This window comes from Mus caroli, chromosome 4 (assembly GCF_900094665.2).
Source record: "Mus caroli chromosome 4, CAROLI_EIJ_v1.1, whole genome shotgun sequence".
NCBI lineage: Eukaryota > Metazoa > Chordata > Mammalia > Rodentia > Muridae > Mus > Mus caroli.
The window spans coordinates 8,939,153-8,959,762 of record NC_034573.1 but is presented as its reverse complement, the minus strand read 5'-3'; the positions used below and the strand labels follow the sequence as shown (position 1 = coordinate 8,959,762).

At 33.9% G+C, this 20,610-nt stretch overlaps 1 protein-coding gene across 2 annotated transcripts in view; it reads right to left on the bottom strand.

Annotated features, from left to right (window-relative positions):
* Positions 1–516: 516 nt before the first annotated feature.
* Positions 517–20,610, bottom strand: part of Triqk (triple QxxK/R motif containing) — a 61,486-nt gene continuing 41,392 nt past the window's right edge. Inside the window, exons 4-5 of one of the 2 annotated variants that reach the window (XM_021161347.2) lie at positions 9,431–9,516; positions 517–3,935 (exon numbers count right to left, since the gene is read on the bottom strand). In XM_021161347.2, coding sequence (XP_021017006.1) covers positions 3,822–3,935; positions 9,431–9,516 — 200 coding nt within the window. In that variant the 3' untranslated portion in view covers positions 517–3,821. The remainder of the gene's footprint in view (positions 3,936–9,430; positions 9,517–20,610) is intronic. The other variant, XM_021161346.2, reaches the window with a different exon arrangement.

Sequence of the window (20,610 nt, the reverse complement as noted above, 5' to 3'; positions counted from 1 at the left end):
TGCAGTTCAATTGTTTTAAGTGATGCTCTGATCTACTAGGACTGGTCCACAGTGCTGCACTTCTGCACAAAGCTCTCCAGCTCTCATTTGTACTTACCTATGCAGTTACAGCTGAGGGAAATGCTGAGACTGTTTCTGGAGGGCTGGGTTCATCTGCTACAATTTTGTTTTTATGGAGGGTTGTAATGATGCTAGATACAGTGTCAGTGGAACAACATCTAGCTACCATCTTGCTATCCAGGCTACACTGGTATAGTGCTAAGAGGAAGAGGCAGCGCTGCTAGGAGAGAAGTAGGAAGTCCCCCCACCCCGCCCCTGCCCCCGCCCCCGCCCCCGCCCCCTGAAAAGCCCCAGGTAAGTGTAGAGAAGCCTCCCTGTTGCTAGAGAGAGAATAAAGAATCAGCTTCCTAGTCTCTGGCTTGGAAGTATGTTACAGATATAGTACATTAAAATAGAAACGTGTTTAATTTCTAAGCATTTATTTATGAAGCTTATCTAATGTACAATTCACTCTGATGAATTATTATTGACTGTATAGTTTTAGAGCCTAGAAAACTGAGTGCTTTAGTATTCACGTAAACATTGTAATAAAAGTTTAATTTTATTTTCATTTGAAGTGAATATGTATGGTAAGTTGAAGTGAAATGCTAAGAATGTTTTTAAATAAATATGCACTGATCTCCTAAAAGAGACCGCAGTTCCTATTTCATATCGACTTTGTATCAGTTCTTTAGATTTGCAAGAAATATTATACATAGAGTTTATACATATTGTATATTCCAATACACCAGACAACCAAAAGTGCTAAATTCTGGGTTGACTTATATTGTGTTTAGATTTATTTATTAAATTTAAACTTTTTAGCATTTAATGAAAAATCACTCTGGGTCAAGTAAAATGAATTAAACCAAATTCTTGCATGCACTTCAATTCAAGAGCAGAGGACCACAAACCGAAATGACAAAAATAAAAACCACCATATTCTTAGGGTCTCCCTCTCATTGACTGGGGTTACAAGTGCCATTAGTCTTTATAGAGAAGTTGAAAGACAAACTCTTGATAGATTTTGCACCTGCAAAACAACTACTTTATAGTTGCACTAAGATAGGCTTTTTCCTTTTTTTTAGAAAGAATATTAGATGATGTTATATGTTTACAATATTTCTCCTCAAGTAAATTTAAATGATTTTATCTAAACTTGCCTGTGAAATCGTAACCTTTTCATGTCATTCACAACTCTCTACAACTCTGTGCCCTTAGTTGGAAATGTATACCACAATGCACGTTAGCAGATTTCAACGTTCTTTAAAGATCATTATAATGTTTTTCTATATTTGTCTTGATCATTCTGGGCAGTGTGTACTATTATGGGAGGAGTAGCCATGTCTAAACATTATACTTGACTCTAATCTCGCATTTATGACAAATGCTACCCACTAATCAAAAATGTGGTCCCCTGAAACAGCATGAAGTTAATATCTTTCTGCCTCGAACTAGACTTTCAGTATGGTATTTCTGTTTAGTGGATTGGCTGCTTCCAGTTAATGTGAGTTCATGAAATTTGTATTTGTGAAAACAGTATTGTGTAAAAAATATCCTTGTCGCTCTTTACCTGCTATTTGCTGAAATCAAAGCTTTTAGCCTGGGATTTGTTCTCTGGGGATGTCATAAATCAACCAGCTTCAACAAACAGACCCAGAACAGGGATAAATTCAGGTAGTGAAACTTGCTTATTATTACAGTGGATTTTAACTGATATTTATTGTCATAGAAACAACGGTTTCTCCCCAGAGCACATCTCATGAGTAAAACAGGATAGTGGAGCTTCTCTCAGGACAGCCACTTGTCAAACATTTCCAGGAGACACACGACTATGTGGAACACTGAAACCTGCAGAACTATCTCACCTGGATAGGTCCTGATAAGCAATTATTACATGTCCTCTCATTTCAGTTACAACAGAAAACCAGAAATATGCTTCATTGGATGTGACTGTTTTTAACACCATATGGGAGGGAAATAACGAAATGAAAATTGCTCACGTAAATGTGATGAGGCTGGAAGAAAGCAGCATTTCTTGACATGTGGCATGTCACTCAGGAAAGTAAAAGGCCCATCAGTTCCAAAATGCCAGCTTGGATAGTCCCTTGCCTCCCACTTCGCGAACAGACATACCACATGGCATAAAATGCTGCAACCTTTCCTAAAAATGCCACTTGGATGGGTCCTCTGTGGTGAGTATGCAAGAGCTCGTGTTCCCTCTCTTGAGTCTGTGAGTTCAAAAGGAAGAATCCAGCAAATAACTCTGGCTAAATTTTGCCCTCAGATGTTTGGCATAAATAATATGTGAGGATATTGGAACCTTTGGCTGTTTCACACTGATGAAATAAATTATGCTACTTAGAAATTTCTACAGAACAAATGCTACACTGACATACTGAGGTTTTTTGCAAAAGCACCAAAGAATATCTGTTCTTTTAGAAACTATGCTATAAAGCCTGATTTACTCCTACAGCATTTATTAGAGTTCCCCATCCCTTGGCAAGTGCTGAAATGACATTAGAATTGTTTTTATTATTTCATAAAGTCAATGTATACTCTAAAAGCCTGTAATTATTTCAAAATAGCCATTTTCTATGCATCTCTATATCAGAGAGGAGCTAATAAGTATATATACGTATACATATATATATATATATATACTTACTATATATACTTTCTAAGCTTTGTGTGGTCATGTACTGTACAATTTTGTTAAAATTCTGATTACTAATAAAAATATTGAATAGTCTTTACATTAAACCACAAAACACATATAAAATATTTACAAATACTACACATAAAAGTAACATGTGACATGTATTTTTCTATTATTTATTTTTCTCTACAGAGTTATAATTAATTCACAAGAGACAAAATGCAATTAAAAAAAACTTTGTAATGCTCAAATGTGAGAGACAAACCAAGAAAATTCTGTGTACATACACTCCTGCTAATTCTGCAGTGTAAAAAACCCTGCACAATTAAATGGCAGATTGCTACACCGCTCCCTAACAAGAGGGCAAACTGATACTGCAGGCAGCCAGAACAACATAATTAATATAGAATTCCAACTTTATATTAATGGTTTAATAAGTTAATTAAAATCAAGATCCGCTGAACTTTCTATTTACATCAGTTCAGGCAGCCCAGGAGACGAGGAACTCCACTTTAGGGACATATGTGACTCTTTGAGCTTCTGTCATCCAGGTGCCATTTCTGACGCAGCACATGTGCACTAACAGTTGGCAAGGAAGAAAAGATTACTGTGGCTGTATGTGCAGATAGTCTCCCTAATGACATGAAATATGTCTGGAAAGAAAGCACACTTCCTTTTAAATAGCAATTTTTTATGGCTTTCTGTTCCTTCTTGGATTCTCAATATGATTTTGAGTATGCTTCTGCAAATGGCAATATGTATTTTCTTACAATATACGTAGGATATAATAGATTTAGTGATTTGTAACCGATGGAGTCATACATGTACACTGGAACAAGATCTGGAAAAAAATACATTACCATCTTATTTAACTGTACCATGAATAGGATATGTGCCAGGGCAGAGAGATTTATAAAGTATCAAGTAGTATACATGGTCCTAGATTGCTGGGTAAGGTCTTCTTTTGATGCCCTATGCCACTAGTCACAAAGATATTTCTGCAAACTGACAGTAGCAAGAAGCACATTTTCTAACTGTTCTAGTTTTGGAAATTGGCAATGTGTTTGTCTCCAAAGATGCTCTTATCAGACTTATTTCCTATCCTGTTTTGATTGTTGTTTAGCTAATCTTCATCCAGGTCCAGATCAGAGTCAATATTCGTGGACAGTCGGAGATAAAAGAAGGCATAGAAAGCCAGTAGGAGGGCCAGGATAGCTGCAAGCATGAGGCCAACTTCCTGGAGAAGAGAACACAGCAGACTTGAGCTGACGAAGAGAGGTCGGCTTCAGCACATACAGTAGCAATACAACTTACTCCATGGTGTAGGATAGATAATGTCAGCTCAATCCGTATCAATCAGTAATCTATTTTTCATCAACAAGATGTACTGCAATAGCAAACACATAAGTGTGTGTGGCATTTCTATTACGATTTTTCTAGGAGTAAAGTTTAAATTTATTGTTTTAATATGTTTTCTTAATTTTATCATCAAAATTTTAAGTACTATCAGTGGAGTTTGTGCTTATATTGTCCAGTTGTTACATGAGTACATGTAACTGTTATTTTAACTATTATGTTATTCATTAGTGATGTAACTTACCAGAAGATATTTTACAAATTATCACTATTGTGTATTGCGAAGAAACGACCATGATAATTGATTTTAAGAAATAGATGCTATACAAGCATAATCATTCACACTTATTTTGAGATTATTATAGAATTATGGACTATCTTTCTTCCCTCTCCCCTTCCCTCATCTGTCCTTATATCCCTCCTGCTCACTTCCACACTCAGCAACTGCTTTATTAAGCTTTCACTGTTATTAAGCTTTGTCTTTCTTTTTCTCTGCTTCCTCCCATCCAAACCCTTCTTTTTTGTTTTGATTTTTTAAGGTAAGCTAACCTCTAACTTGGTAAATGGCTGACTGTGCCCTCCAGCCCCTGTTCTTCCTTCCTCAGAGTGCAGCCCAAGTTCAGGGATTGTAGGTTTGTGCCAACATTCTGCTTTTTTAGAACCCTGAAATCTGTAAATTACAGAGTGGGGAACAAAAGTGAACACTAAGCTCTTAAGACATAAACTAGTGCGATTCACTTTAGCTTAAAAGACAGGGATTATTTGCTACCTTTGGTATTTTGATGTTAATTTTATTAATCATTAGTATTAAATAAATAATGGATACAATTTAATATACAATAAAAATACATTTCCTTCAAAATAGTAGTGTGTGTGTGTGTGCTGTAAAGTAACCTTCTCGTTATTAGCATGTTATTTTCACTGCACAGGAAGAAAGAACAGAGTCAGTCCATGACCCAGAAGGCTCTAGAATACTTACTGATTTCCACCTTTGTATCACACTGCTTATATTGCTTTGTTTCATGGGGAAGCAATTCATTTGCATTTGTATGAATATATTTTACATTTCATGTGAATGTAAAATAAATAATTCAACATGTGCCACCTAATAAACTTTAAAAATATTAAAATAGATTGGCTGTATACTCAACATGAAATTTCAAGTGAACATAAAAATATGAATAGACATTATGTAAAGATTTTCAGCTTCTTGATTACATTTATTTAAATATCCAAACTATGAAAATAAATATTAATAAAAAAAACCTGTGTCAACAAATTTTGTGTGACTTGATTTTTAAAATATCATTCATCATTGTAATGTCAAATGACAGTGAAATTTTCATTGTTACAGCTGGACCACTTTGACATCTCAAAAGGGCATAGAGGCATCAGACAGGTTTCATTGATCCTCTCCTGTCCACAGCTGTGCTCCCAGGCCCATCTGGGTGAATGGCTACTAATTTTAAGAGGATGTAATAAACAAGTGTCACAGCCACCAACCCCATCTGCTCTGTAAAGTGGACAACAGGACTGATCAACAGCAGCCATTGCTTACATAAGCTCAAAGAAAGAATGATGTTTTTATTCTTGACTCAAGACCTTATTTCTCATCTTACTGGTAATCAATCTTAATGACTGCTTTTCCATCCACTCTCCTTAAGGCAACCTGCTATTTGTTCATTAAATGAGCTCAGGATATTCACAGGTATTAAGAAGACTCTTGACTGCAGAAAGCAGAGAGTATGTATAGAAAGGCCCATATCCTTTAACACTCTCTGGTCAGTTTGTGACATGCAGATGAGTTAAAGATCACTGTGGGCAATGTCACAGTTTCCTCCAAAATGCATTTTCACTGACGCAAACCATGGCGGGTGACTGTTTTGAAATTCCATGCCATGATCAAATCTCAAAATTAACCTTTGAGAATGCTGGAGGCTGTGACCATAACCTTAGACACCTGTCGGCATATGACTCCCTTTACAAGTCTTGGCTGCTATTCAGATTTGAACCCGAAATAACAAAAAGAACAAACAACATTTCAAGCTGTTCATCCCAAAGGGATGCTGGCAGCATCTGCCTGACACTGAATAGTTTATTTATGGGGAGAAGCTAAGTTTTCTATCCTATCTCCTTTGTATGACTATGTTTTTCTAATAGACTTTTAAAATTAGCAAACGAAGGTTTGTTTCCTTTTTCATTTTGGAAACACAGGTAAGTGTACTCTATAAGAATTTTAGTGATATGTACCAACATGTGTCTCCGCATTTATGTGTTTATTTCTCATGATTTTTCTTTGGCTATTTTTCTTCTCCTTATTAGTTTGGCCCTATTAAAATTTGTTTGGTTTGTTCATTATTATTATTGTTATTATTATTACTTGGCTACTAGCAAGAGACAAAAGTGTGTGGGTTTGGACAGGAGGGAGGTGTGGAGGAGCTCAGAAGATTTGTGGGAGGGGAAACCATAATCAGAATATACTATATAAAAATTATTTTTAGTAAAAGAAAAATATAAAATTAATTTTAATGATGGAAAAATTAATCTTCTATTTAAAAACAACCAAGTATGAACATTGACTATAGAAATCCCTTTCAGTGCTGCTCAGCCTCTGTATGTCTTAAATTAAGATACTGAGTCACGTATAGGAAGTATAAAAAGTAAGAGTGGTTTTTAAATTACACGTGAATTCTACTTAATATGGCACATTCATGTATTAAGCTGAAACTACTTTTCCTCCAAAATGTTTTCTATTACTCAGTCATACATTTACAACAAGGCACCAAAAACTTTACAAGGTAAATGCCCCACTTCCCAACTCTTCCTACCTCAAGGCTCAGTACACTTGTAACATGGTGATTCAATGGAGGTGAATCCTGCACACTCTTTTCAAGACAATCATGTCTTATTCATCTCCTTCCAGAGATTCTACAACATTGTAATAGCTTATAGAGATTTCTAAGAAACACTGGATCAAGTAATACCTATATGGCTTTGATAGTAAGCATCTTAAAAGTGTGTGATGATTTCAAGACTTTCAGTCCTGAATATCCACAATACTAACTCCATAGCAAATCCAAGAGCACTGTGTATCAAATTGCAATGGCTGCACAATGCAAGGTCAGCTGAAGTAGGGAAGGCCCTGACAAATATTCATGGGAAGTCTTCTTATCTAAACTAGACACAGTTTAAGTCTGTAACCACTTAATAGTCACAGATGCCTTTGACATGGCAAGCTCCAGGCTTTCTCTTGCTGTCCCTGTCCTCGTCAGCTCTGTGGACACCTGTGAGGTGACTCAGAATCTCCATCTCCAAACATAGCTTTTCAGGCTTAATCAGGTCACTCCCAGCAATGGTGAGGGTCACAAGGGGGAGATCGCAGGCCTTTCATTATATGCTTAGTTTGGTAGCCATTGATGTTCTTTTTCTACTCTGTGAAACTCTTTATTTTTTCTGTGGATATAACTCACTCAAAAGTAGCAAAGTAGTAATGTAACATGTCATTATGGTCATCACGTATCAACTGGGTAAGAGTCAAACGTGTTTGATGTTCATTAGTCCTCGGTTGCTTCTCTGACATTATCAATATGGATAAAATCACTCACTAGGGAAATTAAAAAGCATTAAAAAACAATTGCTGAAGGAAACTCTGTTATTTAAAATCCTATGCCAAAATGACAAGGCAATCAAAGTTTGACAGGACAAACTAATCACTATGCTAGATTTGAAATGCAAGACACCTTCATGGTTCTGATTCTTAAACTTTTCCTATCACAGCAATGGCCTCAGACATATTTATTCAAGGCAAATAATAGTTTTTGATTCTCTAGACTTAGCACTCAGAATGATATGTTAGATTATTAAAATATGTATCTATATTAGATACTTTCAGTACATACTTTATATTGTGAAACAAAGATAAGAAAAATTCATTTTTCATAGTTTTTAAAGCACAAATTAGCTAATAGTACTGTGTACTAGACTTTAACTTATAATCAGAACACAATAATTTCTTCTAAGCAAACCAAAAGAATAACAGCAAACTAAATAAGGGATATGTATAAAAATGTGGTATATAAATATATAAATGGCTGAATTCTTTCATAAATTTTAATATATAACTATTCATTAAACTATGTTAGAAATATATTTTGTTACATTATCATTTCCTTTAAAAATGCCTAGTATATTATGAAACAAAAAAACAAATATTAACTGCTTCCTTTGGGGACAATGTTAAAATTGTTCCTACTATAAGATTCAAATCACCATGGGACCAAACAGAAAATAAATGCTAAGCATTGCTTTTTAAAAATTCATACCATAGTGTATTTTACAAATGAATGCAACTTCATGTATATTTGAAAAAATAAGAAGTTTTTCTTTTAAATAAAAAATATTTTATCATTAAAACCTATATCAGAACAGCAACTGAGGAGACTGTGCTGTGCAAACAGCACATCACTCAGTAAGGCTGGATCAACATCAGCAATCAGAAGCAAGAGGAAGGCAGTGCTTCATGATCATAATAGCAAGTTCTGGAAGATAACCAAATAGATCATCTGGCAGCTGAACAGCTGTTACAGCTTGCTGGTAATACCGTGGCATTTGTTATAAGCTATAACTTAGAAAAATTGATTTTTTATCTGCCAGATGAAAACCCAAATCTCCTTTTAACAGTTTAATTTTTAAATAAAATATTTGTATTGGTCATTTTTACTTTACACACTTGGTAGCTTTGGTTCCAAACGCCTTCTCCTGCCCAGCTTACTTCATCCTAAATCCTTGGTGAACATTTGATGGGAATAATAGTGAAAGTGACTTTGGCTTTGTCAGCACAGTGAACTAGGATCTGCTGACATCATTCTCAGTAGCATTTATCCCACATAAGCAGATAAACACTGGTTTGCCAAAAGGACAAGTTTGAGAATGTCATTAGAATTTCATTATACAGAGTCCTAGAGACAATAGAAAGACAGCAATATTACAACAGTAATATAAGCTAAGGTGTAGGGAAATTTACTAAAAGTTAAAGAATCTGATGAATCCCACAGACATGACTGAGATGTTTGAACAATAATTATAACAGCTAGAATAGTAACTTTAGGAATAACTTATTTTCTATGTACTGTTTATGTTATATACTTTAACTATACCTTTTGAGAGCCCTCAAAATGTCAAGATGGTAAAGATGTTTTGAAGTAAGTAAATTATTTCCAAACCCTTCATTTTTGATGCTATATTGAAATCTCTCCTAGCTTAAGATGTCCAGAATTCAAAACTAATAATTTTACACAACTAAGTCAGTTGTATAAAATGTGTAAAATGAACAGGCATACACACATCAAATTATAAATTTATGAAACAGAAGTATACCTTTATGCCTATTGCTGTTTTCTTTGCTTCTGCTTTTAATTTGGTTGCTCGTAAAATAGGTTTGGTTTTTTTATAATCCTGTTTACCTGGAAAAAAATAGTTTCAGACAGTGAGTTATGTTTATGTATAATGTAAAATTCACAGTCACCTATAAAATGTCTAAGAATGTTTGCATAAAGTAAAACATGGACAGAGAACTACACGCTTATTCACAGTTGAGATTAGTTTAAACGTCACTCCAAATCAATGTCCTTTTACTCATTTTGGAAGATGCAGACAAACATCTTGATTTGATGTGCAAAGAATATCAAAGCAAAATTACAACTTTAATTTTTTAAAGACTAAGATATTTACAGTAAGTGCACCTTTTGGAAATAAAAGCACTGATAAATAATATACACATAATTATATTATCATATAATTTTGTAAAGTTAACTTTGTTTTAGAAATTTCAAAATAATTCCTGATAAATTTATTATACTGTGGATCTTCAATATTCAAAGGATTAGTTTAAGAAATATTTGCTGTTTTTTTTTTTCTGAGACTAAAAGTAGAACCTATAAACAATTGCCCTTCTATTACCAAAATTCATTACAAGAAAATACATCCTTTATTTTCATTCCCTTCACCAGAGCACACCTAGACATGACTAGCTATGGCAGAAAACAGCGACATTTAGATTGACACTCAATCTTCTTCACCATACTTCATAGCCAAGAAACAAGCAACAATGAGTTAGTGTCATACAATTTTTGGTTTTGGTATACCATCTGGTGACCCTACTAATAAGAAACATTACTCAGCTTTGGGTGGGTGGGAGGGATAGATTTTACAACAAAAGTATTATTAAAAACACTCTTAAAGAAAATAAGTGGGAATCATGTTAAGTCCAAAAGCTGTAACCCATGATTCTGAGCTCACTCTGCTCGCCTAGACCCACTTAGCCCCTCTCCTCTCATTGGTCCGTTTCCAGAGCTCATGCGCATCTCCCTTATCTAAATGATGCTGTGACTCACTCCAAATATCCTCATTCCCCTCACATGCAAATGAATCTGAAAGCAGTTGATCTAAACTAAAGTATACCATAAAAATTTAATGTGAGATAAATCTGCTGCTTAATGTGTCTGCTAATGATTCAAAAGCACCTTTAAACTTTATATAGATTTTTAGAAGTAGAAATGGCAGAGGAGTGAGGTAAATGGACAGTAATGAAGGAGAAGTTCTACGGTGGAGTCCATTACTCACATACAAGTGCTTCTCTGGCTACAGAGCCATGTGTTAGTTCTTACAGGAAGACGAGTGTGTGGCTCACCCTGCTGCAATGCACCCGCTTTGCATCTAACAGCAGAAACTTAATAACTATTATTTGTTGATGGGGTTTAATGACTTGGAAATGAGTCAATTGTAAAAAAAAATGTATATCAAATGTTCTAAATTTAAATCAAGGAAAAAATAATTTGCAGAAAAACATGATTCTGACCCACTTTAAATTAGCAACATTTAATTTTGCTGAAAAAAAAGGAGATGGAAAAAAACTTGGCAAGTGTTCATTGTGATTTCACATCTCCTCAGTCAAGTAGTTCTTGTCATTATTCCTGCTGCAATATAGACAGTTCAGAATGATGAACATGGCGACAAAGTTCTCCACTCAGGGTTACCAAGCATAGGAAAATCTAAAAATAAATGTGAAAATTTCAGAGATGAGCAGAAAGACAACACTTCTATTCACCTTCCACATGATTTATAACAATCCCAAGGTAAAAAGAGAAAATAAGTATGAATGATGCTTTCAGACGACATGACTCATCAATCATGTATATTATTTTACATAATGTTCTGTTGTAACACCCATCTGATCAGTATCAGGGGCAATGTAACAGTGAGAATTTACCTTTCAGCTTAGGTGCCATGAAACCATTGGTTAAGTTACTTTCCCACCTGTAATCTTTTACAGAACAAACTTCTAGATTATCACTGAGGTGGATGTACACATCTAAATGTGTATTTACAGTAGATGTTATTAAAACGATACAGCTGGCACATTTCCAAACAGCACATCTGACATTAGGTCCCTATTCACCTTACTGTCCATGACACACAACAGCATACACTGCACAAAGCAGTTAGCATTGACAACATGTACAAAGCCTCATCTAAGGTCTTCCAACTCAGGCTATATTTTTCTATTAAGGACAAGAACCTTTAAACACTTGAACATTTTATTTTATGACAGTGTCTTTCTTCTTAAGTAGACCATGCTGTTCTTGAAATCATGGCAACAATCCTCCTGATTTCCCATCCCTAATGCTATAGTTCAGATGTGATCTTCACATATATACGAAATTGATACTCCTATGGCATTAAGACAGAAGCCTTTACCCATAATGGCTGAAAAACTGTAATACACAGAAGTCCCTTGTATTAAGAGTACATGTATTTAGTTATCTAAACTAGATAACCTAGATTTTTTTTTAATGTACAGTATTTAGCTTGCATTTGATTCTGGGTATGCCAATAAAGCAATAGGAGTGGATAGAATAACATAGTGACTACATATGTTTTTAGCATCCATGAGGCCTTGGATTCAATTCCAAGCACCTATAACAGTAAATAAATGCAAATAAATGTCCCAAGTATTTCCAAGACAGTTATTTAAGTTATATACAGGGGAAAACATAAACTGTTAATTGAAGACAATGAAGATAATCATACTGATATATGTGTTAGCATAAATTTTCCCATTTTGGGGTATAGGTTACTTATTCTGCTAACATAATCTTCAGCTCCATTCTACAAATGTCTTAATTTCATTATTTATATTTAAAGATATACCCACTGATGGAATAGTGGCATAAATGTTATGGAAGTCACCAATAATTTTCTGAATGAACCTAATACCAGTTCTTTTAGATAGAAGCCATATCTGGCATGGTTAGTGGAGCCAAGAACCTATGAATAATTAGGTTATAGGCATTTGGAATGAAGCCAATACTATTATTCTGTTAAACGGATATACCCATAGATCAGCATATCTGTCAACAGTCATCAGAGAGGCTTCTTTTTGTAGTAGATGACAATTAATATAAAAACTCCCAACTGGTCAATGTACAGAGATGACGGAATGGTGGATACAGAGAGAAACCTGGAAGTTGGATAGGTAGGGAGAAAAGGAAGGAGAATGCAGATCTCAGAGGAGGTAAGGAGGTACATGTGATCAGAATATATTGCATGATATTGTCAAAAATTAATAAAATTACTAAAAATATGTTTTATATATTCAGTAAAATTAAATATGTTTAAAAACAAGCATTTTCCATAAAAGAAACAAATATTTAAATTAACATCACACATATATATTGAAAACATATTCATAGAATGTTTTCAGTAAAAATCACACATTTTAGGACCAAACTAGTTTTCAATATTCATTCCCCATATCTCATTGTCTTAGCAAAGGATGCAGTAACTTATATGAGGCTCTAAATCAATATATCATCTCTATATAAGCAATTACTTCTTATTTAAAGTAGCAGATGTCTTAATATTACGAGGCCTTAAGTAGGAATTTCCTTAGTTTAATAAAAAACAAACAAAAACCAGACAATTGCTGTTGGCTCTACCCTATTCACATCTTTGTGAGATAGTTGCTCAGGCTCATGTGACTATCTGGTTACTGTTTTATAATTGGTCATTTTTCCAGGAGCACACAGCTCTTCTCTCAGCTCCACACACTGGCCATGCTCACTATCATCACGAGGCAGCGCTACTTCTTCTCAGCCTCCACTGCTTTCAGCATTAATGCTCTGTCTTTTCTGAATGCTGCATAAGCTGCTTATAACTCCATTATGCTATCAAACAGGCCCATGCAGAAAAGCTTCCTAAACTGTTATTCTTGCGATGAGAGTGCAGCTGGTTCTGCTTCAAAGGCGCAGCCTTTCACCTGCAAATGGACCTGCTTCTACACTTATTCCTCAATTCATTGTCTTTTATTTGTGTCTGCAAATCTTTAATTGCCTTTAATTAGAAAAAAAAGTAAATTCAGTGCTTTAATCTTTCAAATACATTCCATCATAATTCTGTCTGGGATGAATACCAAGCTCTATTTGCTGTCTGATCTCTATAACAAAGATATATAATTTATTGTCCATTTATATAGACCACACCAATTAAGATACAATAGAAAAGAAGGGAGATAACAGTCAAAACATTTGAAAAGAAAAATTTGCAATCTAAATTTAATTACTCAGATGAATTATTGGAAGATGAGTTATTTGCAGTTATTTGCCAAGAGCACTGACAAATAATATTTGCTAATCAACAGTAAAGACTTATCTTGCCTTCAACATTTTAGAATAATTTTCAACTGCTTCAAATACCTCCTCTCTTATTCAAAAGTAAAAAATATTTTATAATCTTTTCTTATACTACCACAAGTAAATATAAGACCAAGACAATTTGTCATATAATTTCCAAACTGCGGTACGAGCTGGAATATGATTTTTACTGTATTACATGCACCATATAGCTACAGAAATTTCATTACAAAACCAAAACACAACAGTCTTTTGCAGAGTATCTACAGAAAACTCTAGTGGCTACATCAGCAAACAATTTGCATTTTGATGTCTTAAAGATAAACCAACTTAGAAATACTCCTAAAAATGTATACTTAGAATAATAATCAAGTTAGTGAAATTACTACATAATAAGAAGCAAGTAGAAACATTGATCTATGAAAATATACAAATTTAGCTGTTGTCGGTCACATAAAATGATACCATGTGCTTCCTAAAAGATAAAGGTAATATAATAGTAAAATTTGAATTTTTTTTTAAATTACACAGACATCTGGATTATAGCAAGCAACCCAGTAAACTAAGCCATAAACATGTAAACTCAAGCCAAAATATTTAGATTCATGGTATTATAGAGAGAATTACAACAATTTCCAGTGGTGGGCAGAACATACTGACAGCTATCATAGATTGCAAAGGCCACATCATCTACTAACATCATACAAATAAATAAGCACTAAGATTTATGGTACTAAAAGAAAATAAAACAAAAATGACTAAGCATGAGAAAATAAAACATTCTAGAAAAGTTCCGTAACTATATCAACTATATCTTTTAGCAAGTTTCTAAGTTAAGAATGTTTAAGCAGACAGGGGCACCAATATTAGACATGCCAAAGTGGAACCTGAAAGCCCATGATACCCCAGTCCTTCACACAACACTGCAGGTAACAGAAAAGTGCTGAAGGCAGAAGACACTGTCTTCTTCACCAACTTCTCTTCCAATAATAATGCTCAGAACTAAAAACATACATACAAGTAACATAACCTAGACTGAGCAGGTTACTTTTAGAAATTTATATGCATACACATATACATATGTGCATGTAATGACAATTAATGAAAAAGATTATAAATTTGAAAAACAGCAATGAGGGAGAGAAGCGGGTGGCAGGGAGAAAAAGAAGGAGGAAACATTTTAATTATAATCTAAAAGTAAGAAATTGAAGATATATAAGCAAGTCTTTATTAAGTTCCTTCTGTAAACATCAGTATAGATGCAAATAATAAGATCATCTGCTTTAAGAATATTAAAATTTAATAGATACAAACATATGAGAAATAAGAATACTCAATATGATTTTAAAACTCGATAAACATTACATTTCAGTAAATCTAATGTGACAGAAAAAAACACACAGAATAAATAAAAATCCCAAGAAAGAAAGAAAGAAAGAGAGAGAGAGAGAGAGAAAGAGAGAGAAAGGAAGAAAGAAAAGTAAAAAGAAAGAAATTAAATACTTATAAAAGAAAAAATGTAGTCCAAATATTACACAGCTGTAGAACAGGGAGCAAACTAATAAAGAACATTAACTTTAAATCAATGTAAATTTAAGCTGGAAAATAAACCTCCATTTACAGAAATACATTAAATGTGTTTATGCAAGTAAACATTTTGAGATATATATGTATATATATGTGTATATATATATTGATTTTTATATATGTGTGTGTATATATATATATATATACACATATATATAAATCAAAATTTCAAAATCCAGGTTAAAAAAAGAATGAGAAACATAATTGAGAATTAGACAAAAGCTAGAAGGGAGTTATGAATACTACTTTAAAGTACAAAAAGGCTCAGAAAATAAACAAATAAAAAACTTTTTAAATACTTTTAAGTCACTAAAAAGAAATGGGGAAACAAAAATAAGTATTAATTTGGACATATTAAGCAATAAAATGGATAGAAATGTTTTATAAAAATATATCATTATTTTAGGGCAATTAAATTTTCTTTCTCAAACAATGGAATTTCAATATATATATATATATATATGTAAAACATAATAAGAGATATTAAAATCATAATTAGATGAACAGTGTTGTATCTAAATGTATGATAGTAGTTTTCTTTTAACAGCAGAGAAGATGTTAGCAAGACTGACTACACAGAACAAAGTATCTAGCAAAACCTGATAATACAGAAAACAGTCTTTCCAGCTTTGTATGCAATTTCAGTTGTTACCAGCCTTAGCTGGACTATTATGTCTCTAAGCTTTTGAGCAATTAGAAACAACATCAATAGTAGATACAGAAAAGATATAGACTTTATAGCATTAAAGAATCATCAAATTGCAAAGAAACAGCACGGGAGGAAAAAACTTAAAAATTAGAAACCAACAAAATGGCAAAAGTAATTCATGTTCTATTGACAATTATTTTAAATGTAAACAGATTAAATGTACCAATAAAGAAACAAATAGCTGAGCAGAATTTTAAAAGACACAATTAAATTCATTCAAGATGGGAATCACTTTAGATTTAATGATACATAGGCTGTGTCATTACAGAAACAGAAAAGATATTGAAGAGTGAGAGGAGAGGGGGGAGAGTGAAAGAGGGAGAGAGACAGAGTAGAGAGACACAGAGAGACACACACAGAGAGAGACAGAAAGAGAGAGAACACCAGAGCCAGCTAGCCAGCTAGGAAGCACAGAAATAACTAGGCTTACATCTGACCAAAACAAACTATAAAATCTGTGCTAAAAATGTAACAATGTTATTATACATAAGTTAATTCAATAAAGGGATATAGTAGTTATAAATGTTCCTTTGTCTTCAGAGGATGGATCCAGGACCTTCAGTAGATGCTCATATCCAGGAAAACTCAGATGCTGTCTACAAATGCTGTTAGCATGCAGCTAAAATGCAGACCTCAAAACACCTCTCCATTTCTTATAGTCCCTAATGCAGTACAAAGCCTGCACAATGCTGTTTATTCACAAAATGGGTGACAATAAACAAACCCAATATATGTTAAGGTCAGAGACAATTTTTCCATTCTGACTTGTTGACTCCATCACCTTTGAAACATGTGGATTAAAAAGATATACTTTGTATGCACTAAACTTAAAGTATGTACATATAAAACCATACATATATATGCATGCATAAATCTGTATGTATGTGATAGATAGATAGATAGATAGATAGATAGATAGATAGATAGATAGACAGATAGGAGATAGTTAAATATAGTGGATAGTTAGATATAGTAGATAGATATAGATATAAATAAAGCTAGATAGAGGAAAGAATGGTAGACAAACAAATCATGAAACTCAAAAGATCACTATAAATAGAAATAATTTATTGACAATATGCAGCTTTTTATGGATAGATCATTGAGATGGAAATAGTTAACTTAGAGAATACATCTCATAGATGAACAGAGACTATCCAATTCTGTAGTAGAAGATTACACAGTTTTGAGGGCATGCTTCCATTTTCCAGGATGTATCACATGCTAGGGAACAACAAATTTTACCAAACATAAGGAAACTAAACTCAGTCAACATATCTTTTCTGCTTACAATGGAATTATACATCAGCAAGTCACATGGGAAAATTCACAAATATGATGTGAAAGCAAATAACTGACTTAAATAATCACCAATTTTGGGACATGAAAATTAACAAATTAATTGTGTGCAGCAAAAGTAGGTGCCACAGTTTGAATGTCTTTTTCAAAATTCCTGCTGAAATGTAATTCACAGCCCAAATGTTGCTAATAATTAGAGTCATACAGATCATCAGGATGGGACATAACAGGGCTGGCAACTGTAAGAGCAGAAAGAGACTGAGCTGACTGACTTGGGCTTTCTCTTGGGTTCAACGTCACACCTGATGGCATGTTAAGAAGCATCAAGGTGGCACATGTGACATGCCAGCCAGTGGGTAGCCTCCTGAACATTTCTTCTTCACATACTACTGGCTTTAACTTAGTTTTGTTAAAGTTACAAAGGGGCTGATATAGTATGGAGTGATGTTTGAACTAATAACTACCTGCATTAAAAGAATCATTTTAACTAAACAACCCGAAGTATCTCAAAAATTATGTAAGTATAAATTAAGTGCAAAGTTAGTAGAATGAAGGGAATAATAAATACTAGATAGATGATATATGGACCAAAATGCAATAGGAAAAACATTAACAAAAGAGAGTAGGAATCTTCTAGATTTAGGAAAGTGAACAAATAGCAAAATGAGGAGGGGGGGTATAAACTAAAACATAAAAGACTGTAATAGGCTATCATGGAAATTGTATGCCAACAAACTGATTAACTAGAAGAAATGGAAGTATTTATATAAATATGGGTATATTCCTAGAAACATTTTTTTAGGTCGTGGAACCAAGAAGGAATCAAATATAAATAGAAAACCTAAAGAGACAAAAAACAAATAAAGATATTGAATCAGTGATCAGAAATTTCCTGACGAAAGGCATCCTAGTACCAGATGCCTATACAGATGAATTCTACCAGACATTTAGAAAAGAACCTTCTTCATAAACTCTTTCAAAATATATTAGAAAGAACACGTCATCTCCAAGATAGTTAACTTATATTCTGAGGCTAAACAAAGACAATACAAAGCAAAAATTAATATCTCGAGGCAGAGGCAGGTAGATCTCTGAGTTCGAGGCCAGCCTGGTCTACAAAGTGAGTTCCAGGCCAGCCAGGGCTACAGAGAAAAACCCTGTCTCAAAAAAAAAACCAAAAAAAACCCCAAAATTAATATCTCATATTCATAAGAAAACAGTTGTGCAGATCATCTACAAATTAGTAGACGGTGAATGAAATTTGACACTACACTCAAAATATCATTCACACTGAGCAAATTTCAGCTGTTGAGATTAATTTAAACTGCCAACTCACCTAGATTTGGAAGTACTATGAAATTATACCTCTGTGTTTGTCTGTGAAGATATTTCCAACAATGTTTAGCTGAAGAGAGGATACCTATAATGAACTGTGAGTCCACAAACCATTGGCTGGGCTTTTTGCCTGAATAAGAGGAGACTTGAGCAGTGTTCACATCTCTTTGCTTCTGCCTGTGGGAACAATGTGATCAACTGCTTCTCAGCCCTTTCAATATACCCTCTCTCACATATTAGACTACAGCCTGTGAACCATGCAAGGTGGACCTCTCCTTTCTTAAGTTGCATTTGTCAGATATTTTGTCCCAGCAGTGATCATAGAAACTAACTGAAAATTGGTACCAGGAGAAGGGTTATAGCTGTGATGAATCTGATCCTTTGTTTTGGTGCCTTTGGAATTAATTTGTGGTAAGAATGTGAAAGTGTTTGGATCTGCAGGTAAGACGTGCCCTATAATGTTGTGGTATAGCTTGTCTGACAATTTTGGGGATAGCTCAGAGACTAGAATGCTAGCTAGCGGAGAGTGGAGGTCCCGTCCATGAAGTTTCATCAACAAATACAATATCTGAAATGGAATAGAGGCCTATCAAGTTGTCCTCTGCCAAAGAATCTTACTTAATTCTAGAGCCCACAGCCTGATAACATGAGGCAACTGAGTTAAGAAGTAATATGTATACAACAACTATAAATGAAAAAAAAGGAGGCTTTGAACTTAGAGCAATGGGAGAAATAGGGAATTGGGGAGGAGCAAAAGGAAAGAAATGAAGTAATTACAGTATAATCTCAAAAGGAAAAGGATTCAAAAAAGAAGAGATGGATCTCTTCGGTTCTTAGCAAGCTGAAGGACAGAAATGGGGACATGCAAATCAAAAAGTGCAAAGCTGTGGCATCTAGAGCTCTAACATGGCTACATTTAATAATATTGTGTCATGTTAAACAGAAAATTGATGAGTAGATTTAGGTGGGTTTATCTTATACAAAAGAGGCAATAATGGGGAATAATTGATACTTTAATTGGATTTGCAATAGCCACATAACATTGATATGTGTATGTGTGCATATATAAATAGATATACATTTTATATGGCTAATACAAAATACAAAAATTTATTCATTGGCCTATGCATTCTTATTTTTGTTTTTTAATTTGTATGTTTTTGTAATTATTTAAATTTATGTAGTGCATGTTTTGGGAGTATTATAAAATGTGTATTAATTTTTAACAGTTATTTCACTTATTTTATCTGAATCCATTGACACTTTTTTATTTTACAATTACTTAAAGAGGTTCTAATGCTTCATTGAATTTTGTTTAAATATGAATGGGCAAAGGTATAGAGAAGAGGAAGAGAGTGTTGTGTTGATCAGAGGAAGTGCTTGTTTAACTTCCGATTTCTACTTTATTACACTTAAAAAAAATAATTTGTTCCTCGGCTACAAATTCTCTAAAATCTCAGGCTTTTCCTTGTGCACTGACTAGTGCATGAGCATTCTGTGAGCAAATAGTTTGTGTGCTCATAGAACACAAGCATGTGTTCAGGGGCAAGCTGCTTCCAGCTCTCCCTAGTTGTGCTACATTCTCTCTAGATAGCCATATTCCCCAAGGGCTCTGCCTACTCTCTGAGGGTATGCTTGGAACCTTAGTTGACAAAGCCTTGCATCTTGTCTCTAGTAAGTCTTTACTCATGACTCCTGGGAAGTTCCTTTTCTTTCTAAACACAGTTCTACATGTGAATTGACATTTATACTTTATTTAGCAATTTTAATGAAGTATTCTGAAAATACAAACCAGTGTCGTCGTGAGGCAAAAGAAGTAAATATTTAGGTGACTATAAAGGGATAAATTATGAGATGATAATATGTAAAGTCCTGTAAAACAGCATCTATTTATAAAATAACAATATTCATTTTGCTTATGTTCAATTGATAAAACT